Source organism: Phacochoerus africanus, chromosome 1, assembly GCF_016906955.1.
Source record: "Phacochoerus africanus isolate WHEZ1 chromosome 1, ROS_Pafr_v1, whole genome shotgun sequence".
NCBI lineage: Eukaryota > Metazoa > Chordata > Mammalia > Artiodactyla > Suidae > Phacochoerus > Phacochoerus africanus.
Window position 1 is genome coordinate 58,469,791 of NC_062544.1, and position 12,014 is coordinate 58,481,804.

Sequence of the window (12,014 nt, forward strand, 5' to 3'; positions counted from 1 at the left end):
CAGTGTCATTTGTTGACTTCTACCTTTTATTCCTTCCTAATATCTAAGGCATTATAAAGTGTTGAAATGATAAGCACAGAAAGGACCTTGAGGATGTCCAAAGTTATAAATCAGTAACTCACATCCCACAGAATTTAAAAGTGTGCCTAAGAGTACACTACTAGTTGCTATTTGCAGCTGCTGTGGGGCAAAGTTCGAGGCCAGAAGGGATCAGTGACCTACTAAAAGCAAACATCTATCAGACCCCACCTATTGTGTATTTCCCAGGCTAACATACTAACTGGCACATAGTAGGGACTCAATAAACATTCAGTGGACCCATGAGTGAATGTCCGTGGTGGGTGGCTTGCTGAAAAGTAAAATGGAATCAACTTGGGTTTGACAGAATCTTGGTATCACGCTAGTTCAACTTCCTCACTTTATAGATGAGGATTCTGAGGCCCAGGTCCCAAAGATGAAGCAACTTGCCCAAAGTCCAAAAGCTAGTTACTGATAGTGCTAGGACTACAAAGAAAAGAGGGTGCCAAAGCAAATGGATCTAAAGAGAAAGGGGGAGAAACAAATAGGATGTGCACTGTCATTTGGTTCTCTTCCAATAATAGGAGGATTTCTTCCATTTCCATTACATCTACTCTAGCTCAGGTACAAGTGTAACTGTTGGCAGCGCCCAAATCTCCCTTCTTCCTCTTGCCTACCAATTTGTTCCACATTCCAGACCTAGATCAACTGTCCCCAAACATTGCTCTCAGGACTCAAATTTTCCAGTTAAAAGCCTTCAAAAGGCTAACTACCGCCCACAAGATAAGGTCCAAATTATTAACATTCTTAACCCGTCACTCCTTTCCTATCTACTTTTCCAACATAACTCCCCACCTAGAAATGATCCACTTGGCCAGACTCCACTACCCATTATCCTCCAACTTTCTCCAAAGCTACACCCCTTTCTCCCTCCGGGGCAATAGTTTTTTGGTGTCAGCACGGCCTGGGACCAGCGCAGTCCCACACTGGACCATGCTTAGATGAGACCAGTGCTCTGGTGTACTGCCCTCTGTCCCTCTGCAAGTCTTAACAATTTCTAAAGAGCCTCTACGTGTTCATTTTGCACTGGGCCCCGCAAATCGTGCAGCGGGTCCTGATCCGTTCGGCCACTGGCCCAACGCAGGACATATCAGCCATCTAACACATGTTGGTTGAATGAACGAAAAAAGGGTCTAGTCTTCTGTGCAATAACCAAGAACTGACCCAGAGCGAGAAGTTACGGCCGCACCTGCTTTCCCGCCAGTCGCTCAAAACCGCAGGCACAGCCTCGGCACCGCCTCAAACCAGTTCCACTGTTCCTGGGGCAGCACCAACATCAAATAGAACTTCAGCTTTTCCCGGGATGCAGCCAATCCCCGCAGCTCCTCGGCTTCCGAAGCCACCTCGGGCTCTGATTGGCTGGCAGTGTTGGCCTGGGTGAGGGCGCAGACCGCGGTGGGGGGAAATGGGTGGAGCTGGAGGTCGCTCTCTCCTCCGCCCGGGCGGGGGGAAGCGGCCACTGCGCAGGCGTGGATGGAAAGGGATACCCAAACAAATACAACCCACCTCCCAGAGGCCTCCAGCTCTTCCCCGCCCACTTTTCCCTCGCGTGGGCGCTCCGGCCCCCCAATCGGCCGGTTTTCCCCGCCCCCGTCAACGTCTTGGCACGTCCCCCTCCGGGCGCGGGCAACGCACGGCCCTGCACTTAACCTCTGCCCGCCCGGCGCGGAAACAGAGGCCGGGGTGGCGCGGAGCGGTGGCAGGAGCCCGGGGCTGCAGCCGCTGCCGGGCCGACGATGACTTGTTACCGAGGTTTCCTGCTGGGCAGCTGTCGTCGCGTGGCGGGCGGCCGGGCAGCGGCACTGAGTGGGCCGGGCGCGGGAGGCCCCGCCGCGCGGCCGCGTCTCAGCAGTGACGGTGACGGCCGGCGGCACCTGGGGCACGGGCACCCGCGCGAGCTGGCGGGCTGCGGCAGCCGCCCCGACGGCGGCTTCCGCCCGTCCCGGGTGGTGGTGGTGGCCAAAACCACCCGGTACGAATTCGAGCAGCAGCGATACCGTTACGCGGAGCTTTCGGAAGAGGACTTGAAGCAGCTGGTGGGTCCTGGTGGCCCCTGCCCTCGTGTCTCAACCCGGCCCTGGTTCGCTCCCTGGCTCGGCCGCGACTTTTGGGGGTGGGGGGTGACTGGGCCTCCTTGGCCGAGACATCTTGGGGCGATCCTTCTTCCCGGAATGTACTAGATGCCTTGCCTACCCAGCTCGCTGCCCTCCACGCCCTCTGACTTCTCTCGTACCACCCCCACCCCCGCGTGTACCCCGCGTCTGTGTGTGTAGAAAGGGAGAGGGTCACTGAAGGTGTGAAGACCCTTAAGGCGGGGGCGTCTCGCGGAAGCCTTGGGTGGGGAAGAGGGGCTCCTGCAGTGGGAGAGGTTTGGGGATTTGTGCCTTCTCCACCCCCACCTCCTTTTTGGGAAGAACAACAACAGCCCCAAGCTAGGTGGGCCGGTGTGTGATGTCTGGACGCTCTGGGAACGGCTCCCCAGGCCGTCCGGGTGGAAAGGGGAACTCTGGGCGCTGCTGCGGGCAACAGAAAAGAGGGCCGCGATTCCGCGGACACACCCCCTTTTACAGGCAGGACTGCGAGGCCCGGGGCACTCGGAAGGTCGGTCTGGGGGAGCCTTTTCCGTGCTGGAACATGGTGGTCCGAAGAGGTTCCAGTGCTTTGTTTTAAAAGCTCACGTGTCTTTGGTGCTGGGAAAAGCACGGGAGAAAGTTTGACTTTGAATACACTTTATTAAGTAGAGAGGCCCAGACAAAAAGCAGGTAAACCTGGTACTGTGAAATGTAAAGTGCCTACGTCTGTAATGAATTAGTGCCTACACAATAGCCTAAATTTAGTATAGATATTTATTAATACCTTTGCAAAGTATGTAAATACACCTAACAACACCCTGAATGTTATCTTCACTGTTTGTTGAGAACTTCTGATTCTATGCCCCAGCCCACTTTGGGGAAGGGAGAGTCACGCTGCTACGAACAGTATATGTCCAGAAAAATCTCCGTTGGAAATCTTACCGTTGACACTGCACCAAAAGGCTTTGGCATTAACATCTCGTAGAATTCTGTGCAAGGGCAGAGTAGTGTGTTTTAACTTCTGGTTCATAACCAGTAACTTTTTGGTAATATTTTGTAGAGGTATCAAAATGAAATTGTAAAATCATCCTGTTTAACTACGGAATCTATTTTCAGCATTAACCTTCTTGATTGTTTAATGCCTTCATTGAAGAGGACTCTGTATCCATCAGGTGGAAATAGGAGGTGCACATTTCTCTCCTTTCCCCTAAGCGTTTGAAGGTAGCAATTTCTGGAAAATATTTGCATTGTTTAAGGAGTAAGTCAGCAGACACTTTGAGCAGGAGGTTGTAGTAATGGAGTTTGTATTAGGGAGTGGAATTGAGGATGAGTTAGAGAATAATAATTTTAGAAGCAAATGATTCTGACTTGGGGAAGAGGTGTGCCTCTTGAGTTGTACTCCTAATTTTGCAAGATCTGCTTTTTAGAAATTGTCAAATGCAGTACACCCATAGATACATTCTTCATACAATTTTATGAAAGCCTCCCACAACAGTTTAAAGTAATATACTTGATTTGCATGTTCAAAGTGTGGGATTGGGGGACCAGGATCTTGGAGCCAGGCCCAGGTTCTGTGTGGTTAATTTCCTCTGCTTTTAACTTCCTGGGTGAAAATGATACTTTCTGTGTAGTACTGTCAGTTTTCAAAGTGATTTCACCTAGTTCATTATGTGAAATACTAGGTTTGGACTACATAGCTTCCAAGGCCCTCTCTGGTATTTTGAAACTCTGAGTAACTTTTTCAAGGCCTCAAGAATATGGATGGCATCTGAATTAGATTAACTCTTGGAGCTCTGAACTAGATTGTCACTAATCAAAACTTTTAAAATGTAAGGCAAATCAAGTTTTTAAAAATCGAATTACCTAGTACACCCACTCCACGTATCTAGAGAAATCTGTGATAAGTAAATATTTGCCTATTGCTCTGTATGCTGTTGGGAATAAGAAAACTTTTGAAGTAAAACTTCTGGACTGTATAACACAGTTTTGAAGTTGTTATTTCAGGTAAATTTTATTGGATTCATTTCTGAATGATTTGAATTTAGTATTTATGTAAAGGCCAGTATTCAGAATGGAATAACATTAGGTGGAGCCCAGACCAGAGACCAGGAATGGACCAAATAATATTACACTATGTGAAGTTATTCTAAAATGGGATTCTGTAATAGGAATGGTAAGATGATTAATACTGTTTATTATATTACTGGAGTAAAAGATACCGAGGCATATGAATCATGTGAATTGGGTATAAACGAAAGTGCCAAATACTTAAGTCTTCTGGCACCATGGCTGCTCTGTCTGTAGTGGCCTGGTAGCCTGAGGTTTTGTATCAGAGGGTTCTCAGTTGTTATGCTGGTGGTTTTGTGGCAAAATAGATCTCTATTAGGTTACTTGTTAAAATGCAAGTGGAGGAGTGCCTGTATAATTTCATACCCTGAAGCCTCATGGTTCTCTAACTTCATAGAAATTTAAACAATGAGAGGAAATACTTCATAGTTGATAAAGCATGTACAGACTGGGTCAAAGTTTGACTTTCAGTTACTCTTTCATATTGGTTACATTGGTTTGTTTTTAATTCTTACTTTTCCCTTCCACCTCACTGATGGATGACTCTTCTTGTGAATACAGGGCTCCTTCCTCCTTTCTTTCTTTCCTTCCTTCCTTCCTTCCTTCCTTCCTTCCTTCCTCCCTCCCTCCCTCCCTCCCTCCTTCCCTTCTTTCTTTCTTTCTTTCTTTCTTGGGCCACACTTGCAGCATATGGAAGTTCCCCAGCTAGGGGTCAAATCAGAGCTGTAGCTGCCAGCTTGTGCCACAGCCACAGCAATGCTGGATCCTTAATACGCTGAGCCAGGCCAAGGATCAAACCCACATCTTCACAGAGAGGATTCTTAACCCACTGAGCCACAATGGGAACTCTTTTTTTGTTTGTTTGTTTGTTTTTTGTTTTTGACAAGTAAAAGTTCTTAGTTTATTAGGCCCCTCATGAAAATTTTGCACAGTCACCGTAGACACAGTCACTGCAGAATCTTTACTCCTTCTTTTTGCCAGCACCCACATTGGCCTTTGCAGTTCCCCTGACTTTCTTCATCCTGTTCTTGCGTTCTTTTCTCTATTTTCTCGGGGTCTTTTTCTTCTCATACAAGTCCTGCGTTGCAAGCCTGTGTTTGGGCTCATTTTTCTTTGCATAATCCAAGGAATCATAAATCATGCCAAAGCTGGTTGTCTTGCCACCACCAAAATGGGTTCTGAATCCAAAGACAAAGATGACATCTGGAGTAGTCTTGTACATTTTGGCTAGTTTTTCCCGAATTTCTGTCTTAGGTACTGTTGCCTTCCCAGGGTAAAGGACATTGATGACCGTTTGTTTCTGCTGAAGCAGTCGGTTGGTCATGAGCTTCCTGGTCCACATAGTTACTGTGTCGTTCATGAAGGTGGCTAGTCTGCAAGCAACCAGGGAGGAAAAGAGGCACAACGGGGACCCTGAACACAGGGTTTCTAGTCAATGACTTTACCTCTCTTGGTTCAAGACTTTGAAGCAGCTAAATTATTATTATAGTTTACTTGCAGCATAAGAGATGTAGCTGTTGGTGGATGTGGAACTTATATTAACAGAGTTGATGTCACTTACAAACTAGACTTTTTAGATGAATCACAGCTGATTGGAAAGGATTTTGACATCATTAACATGCCTTATTAGCCACGGAGGTTTAATTTCAAAATATTTTAATATATACCAACTGAGAAATGAGCAGTTTCTGTTCTTCTCTCCCCCCACTCCCAAGTCTTCCAACCCCAGAAGCAAACTCCTTGAATGATTTCCATTTTTAGTTGTTTGTTTGTTTTTTTTTAATTTGTTCCCTAACGGGGTATAAAATTTTATTTAGTAGTCCAACTATTATTGGCTTAAATTGTTCCTAGTTATTGCCTTCTTAGCAGGTTTGGGAGATGCAGTGCCTTGAATTTTGTTCCTAAAAACAATGGCATATCTTAGATTGTGGTTCTTGGGCAGATGAAACTTTTGCCTCATGTGCAGTGAGTGTAGTATAAGCAGTATGAGTATTTATCAAGGAGCATGATCTGGAGTACTGCCAGAGCCTTCTAACGGAACCTCGCTCCTTTCAAATCTTCCAGACACAGGAACCAGAGTGGTCTATCCAAAGTGAACATCTGGCCACTCTACTCCTCTGCTTAGAGCTCCTCAAAAGCTGCCTATAACCCATTGAGTCACTCAGGGAATTGGTTAGAAGGCAGGTTACCTTCCACTCCCTCCCCCATGTTCGGATTCACTTCCCAGACTGCCTCTCTGAACCATACCCTTAAGGTTGCTTAGTCCAGGGATTATCATTTTTACCAAGTCCTCCAGATTTGCAAGTGGTCCCAGATCACGCTCTGAGAAACACTATTGTAGGTAATCTTTATTATCCTTGGGGTGCTAAACAAAACCTTTTGTGTATTGGCTCCTCTCTATTCTTGAGCTTCATTTCTGATCAGTTCTTCACCTGAAATTCATTTTCCATTGATTTCAAACTGCTTTAATTTCCATTAGAGGTTGTGCTTATCTCATTAATTTTTTATGGATCAGGAGCACATTAAACTGGCTCAAAATTTAAAAGATACAGAAGGGTGTACAATGAAAAGTCTCTTATTTTCTGTCTCTGTTTTTGTTGATCAATTTCTTGTGTTTCCTTCCAGAAATAATCTATATATACAAATCAATACAGTGAAATATTCTTTTTCTTTGTCCCGTCCCTTTTTACGCAGTGATAACATTATTTTACCCAGGGATAACATTATTTTACCCAGGGATAACATATGATAGCATAAGCTATTCTGTGCTTTGTTTTTCTTATTATATATACAGTATTCCATTGTGTACAGATGCCTGAATTTATTAAAATACATCCTGTAATGAATAATATTTGTGTTAATGATTCTAGCTCTACGATAAATACCTAGAAGTGGAATTGCTGAGTCAGAACGCATGTGCACTTGAAATTTATTAGGTGTTGCCTAAATGCTTTCCCTTAGAGGTTGTCCCAGGGTATACTTTCACCTGCAATATATGAAGGTACCTGTTTTTTCATAAGCAGTTTGTCATGTTTTGGGGTCTTTGCCAACCTGGTAGGTGAAAAACGGTATTTTAGGGTAATTTGAGTTGCATCCATAAGTGTCTTTTGCAGCCCCTCTTGCTTTGATTGTTCCTTCAACCTCTAGTTGATTCCTATTCTTGCTGTGAATTCAAGCTCAGCCATTTCTCTCATAGGAAGCCATCCTTGGTGACCTGGCTGTGCCTCTCTGGCCACCAAAGTTGTGTTAGGTATTCCTCACTGTATTTTCGTAATACTTCAAGCTTTCCACTTTAGCTTATGGGTCTGTGGTTATCTTATTCTCTAGACTTGAGGTCAAGGACAGTATCTTACTCATCATCCTCTCCACGTTCCCATCCCTACTAAAAATGGTGGTGAAATGTTTCTGAATTTTAGATCATTTTTAGTTCTTTTCACCTTCCAGTGAAGGTCTTTTATTTCTGGCTGTCAGTCTTCCAAAGGATCTTAGTAGTGGAGCTTAACCCATGTGAGTCCCTGAAAGAGGTTTCATGGTTAAATATGTTTGAGAAACATGAGCCTAAACAAAAGATGATTTTTATTTGACCACAAAAAATTTTTTTTTGGCAGAAAATGGCTTATATTCTCTAGAACACAATTTGGAAAATAGAGGCATAAGGTATACTCCTGTAAATATTTGCAGTTAAATAGGAGATCCATAAAGATGTAAAAGCTTTGAATATTCCATCACTAACAGAATCATTGACCAATATGCATTAGAATTCTGATTTTCAACCATCGCAGTGTATCAGACTTACTGGAGGGAGCCTGTGGCCAGCTGTGAAATTGTAAATAACATAGTTTTTTACTATGATCACTTTTTCTGTATTTTTAATTATATGACTTAAGCTGTGCTAAAGAAAAGTGTTTATTAATGCACATTAGTATCTTCTCAGCTAGTAAAGTTGAGTTTATTTCACTATTACCGACCATTATAATATGCAACAGAAATATGTGTTTCAAAGTATCAGCAAGTGTGCCAGTTATTTCATGCTTTAGGAAAATTCATTACACACACACACACACACATGCTAATCTTCTTTAGAATAAACCACTAGATGTAGATTGTATAGGATATTAGACCAACCTCTGTAAAATCTTTGCTTTCAAGCAGAGTTCAGCCATTGTCTTTCTTCTCCATTGAAAGTTGGTAGAAGTAGACATGGTAAGGAACAGAACAGTTCTTGGGCTGTGGAACTTTATCATTATATAATGCTTTTATTGTCAAGCAAGAATAAAATATGTGGCTAATGTAGGGTTGTTAGCATGTGGTAGTGGACAAGTCCTGAACTAAGAGCAGGAGAGCTGAGTTTTTGATCCTGGTATCACTTTGTAAACCTGAGCAGATAACCTAACCTATCACTCTTTATCAGCCTCTTAGGCTTTGAAATAGGAATAATATCTACTTTTTTTCATAGATTCAGGAAGATCAAATTAAATAATTTGTAACTTACATAATTTAAAGCAGCATAATTAATTCTAACTTTACAGCCAGAATAATAATCATTATGTAATTGCTACTATTAAATTTATTAAATTATGTACCTAAAATGGCACTGATTTGGTCACTTCAAAATAGATTCCTTTACTAGATAGATTACTGAAGTAACTGAAGATTTGTTTGTGAATTTATCTCTGCTCATGCAGTATTTTTTTAAAACGAATTTCATAGGGGAAGTTATAATTTTTAAATATTTCACTTTTTATTAAAATTGTTTTTGTAAGTGGAGAAAAGAATGATAAAAGTTATGATTTGCTTTAGAAATGCTTGCTTACAGCATCACCGTGGCCATCATTTAGGAAGTTTGTTGATTGGCTTTAAAGTGTCAATTTAAAGTATTTATTCACCAGCCTATTCATTGAGCACCTACTAAGTACTGGACATCCTGCTAAGTTCTAGGGAATTATGGTGAATAGATAGAGTTTCCAAATGCATGGAGAAAATAAGTTATATTATTACTGTTTATAAGTGGTCCATGAGAATACAGAAAATAGAATAATTTGGGGATGGGTAGGGATGAGGAAGAAAAGACCTTTGAATTCTTTTTCAGTTTTTTTCTACCATATAGAAAAGTTTCAGAACATAACTAGACACTTGTGTATCCAACTACCTAGACTTAACAGATATTATTTTGTTATATTTGCTTCAGATTTTTTTTTTTTTTTTTTTTGCTTTTTAGGGCTGCATCCACAGCATATGGAGGTTCTACTAGCCTGATGTTGCTATATGTATCTTTTGCATGCATATATTATGTATTTGTTAATATGACTCTTTTCATTAAAAATATAATGTCTCATGTTATCTTTAAAAAGTCACATCACTAACATCATTCTTTAGAATATGCATCTGTTTTTTAGAAATTTGCTTTCCTAATTCACTATTGGTTTTGAAGTTTATGTTGATAGATTTTTTTTTTTTTCTTTTTAGGGCCGCACCCGTGGCATATGGAGGTTCCCAGGCTAGGGCTCTAATCGGAACTGTAGCCGCCAGCCTACACCACGGCCACATCAACACCAGATCCGAGCCGATCTGCGACCTACACCACAGCTCACGGCAACGCCGTATCCTTAACCCACTGAATGAGGCCAGGGATCGAACTCACAACCTCATGGTTCCTAGTCGGATTCGTTTCCACTGTGCCTCGACGGGAACTCCTATGTTAATATACGTTAATTCATTTTAACTGCTATATAGTATCCTGTTGTTTGGATAATTAGGATGTTTCCAGTTTTGCTTCTATTTAAAAAAAAATGCTGCAATTAAAAGTACAAATAATTTTCCCATAAGTGTTGAATGATTCCCTGTGTTCTCCTCAGCACTTGATAGATGTTAACATTTTTTACCAGTGTGATGGGAGTGAAATTGTATCTTTTAATTTTAGGATTTAACTATTGAAGAATAAGGAAGAATTTATATGTGAAGGAGAGAGGACAGTACTAGCAAGACAGTAGGAAAAGTTCATCTTTTTGGCAATAAAAAGAACCCAAATGTAGATGACTAATCCATAGTCGGAAAAAAATTTGTATCATGATATATTCCTATTTGGAATCATGAATCAGTTTACCCTTGTTATATGTAGTATAGTTTATTTTCTCTTTAATAATAAACTGGATGTGATCACTTGATTGATGTGGTAACCATTCTAAGGGCAATTTGAAAATCATTGCTCAAGAGTATTATTGAGGCTAAACAGGTAGGTTGGGGCTTAATATGTTGTTAAATGATGTGGTTTTATCTCCTACTGCTTTTCACTCTTAGCAACAGAACACAATGCTTGCTTATCCCTTCTCTCTCTTCACAAGAGTGGAGTGATGGGTCAGTTTTTCTGCTACTTCACTATTCTGAAAGCAAGCTTGTGGTGGAGGTTAGATGGGGGAATGGGAAATAATTTTTTTTTTTTTCTTTTTTGGCCATCTCTGCAGCATGTGGAAATTCCTAGGCCGTGGATCCAATCAGAGCCGTAGCTACCTTTTCTTTTCTTTCTTTCTTTCTTTTTTTTTTTTTGTCTTTTTGCCATTTTCTTGGGCTGCTCTTGCGGCATATGGAGGTTCCCAGGCTAGGAGCTGTAGCCACCAGCCTACACCAGAGCCACAGCAACACGGAATCCAAGCCGCATCTGCAACCTACACCACAGCTCATGGCAACGCCGGATCGTTAACCCACTGAGCAAGGGCAGGGACTGAACCCACAACCTCGTGGTTCCTAGTCAGATTCGTTAACCACTGCGCCACGCCACGACGGGAACTCCTGTAGCTACCTTTTAAACCAGTGCACTGGGCTGGGGATCAAACTGGCGCTGCTGCAGACACAAGCTGGATCATTAGCCTACTGTGCCATCAAGAGAACTCTGGAAAGTACTTTTTAAAGAAATTAGAAATTTCAGGAGTTGCCATTGTAACTCAGGAGGTTAAGAACCTGACATAGCAGGTTCGATCCCTGGCCTTGCTCAGTGGGTTAAGGATCTGATGTTGCTGAAAGCTGTAGTGTAGGGCACAGATGCGGCTTGGATCTGGTGTTGCTGTGGCTGTGGTGTTGCTGTGGCTGTGATATGGGCCACAGCTGCAGTTCCAATTCGACCTCTGGCCCGGGGAACTTCCATATGCCATAGCTGTGGCTGTAAAAAAAGAGAAAGAAAAAAATTCCCGAGGCAGGCTATTGTGTGAGACCAGAGAAGACCTGATGTTGTCCAGAACTCAAGCAGTGGCTGCATGAGTGTAAAGGGCAGATTGGAGAAATAGTTCACAGGTATAATTATTGGATTTTACTGCGACTGACTGTGGAGATTGAGTGTGAGGGGGGAGAATTAAGGGTGACATCTGGGGATTTATTCTGTTGACCAGGTAAATGGAAGTATTATTAACATATGTATTGTTTTCAGAAGAGCAAATTAGAAGAAGGGATATATTGTCAGGTTTAGATGGTTTGAGGGAGAGGTACTTTATCTACTTGTGGGTGGAGATAAAGGAAAGTGTTTGAAAATTCGAGCCTGTAGCTCAAGATACATACAGGCTTGAGCTAACAGTATAATTTCATAGGTACTGGTGTATACTTGGTAGATCAAGTCCCTAAAGTGGGGAGATAACAAAAATGAAGTGGGAGCGGATAAGAAAGCCAAAGATGAAAACTTGATCAATACTAACATATAAGGGTGTAAGTAAACAGAATTAAGGGGAATCCAGAAGTAGGAAGAGAATGTGCTTGAGAGGAATGATAAATGGAATATAATGATAAATGGAATGTAAATGATCCAAGATAATT

General features: G+C 42.4%; 1 protein-coding gene and 1 pseudogene across 2 annotated transcripts in view; one reads left to right on the forward strand and one right to left on the reverse strand.

The window, feature by feature from the left end:
• The first annotated feature begins 1,659 nt into the window (after window positions 1-1,659).
• NADK2 (NAD kinase 2, mitochondrial) overlaps window positions 1,660-12,014 on the forward strand; it is a 50,732-nt gene continuing 40,377 nt past the window's right edge. The window contains exon 1 of one of the 2 annotated variants that reach the window (XM_047767004.1): window positions 1,660-2,114. In XM_047767004.1, coding sequence (XP_047622960.1) covers window positions 1,815-2,114 — 300 coding nt within the window. In that variant the 5' untranslated portion in view covers window positions 1,660-1,814. The remainder of the gene's footprint in view (window positions 2,115-12,014) is intronic. The other variant, XM_047767012.1, reaches the window with a different exon arrangement.
• LOC125119699 (40S ribosomal protein S24-like) lies at window positions 5,150-5,592 on the reverse strand (annotated as a pseudogene).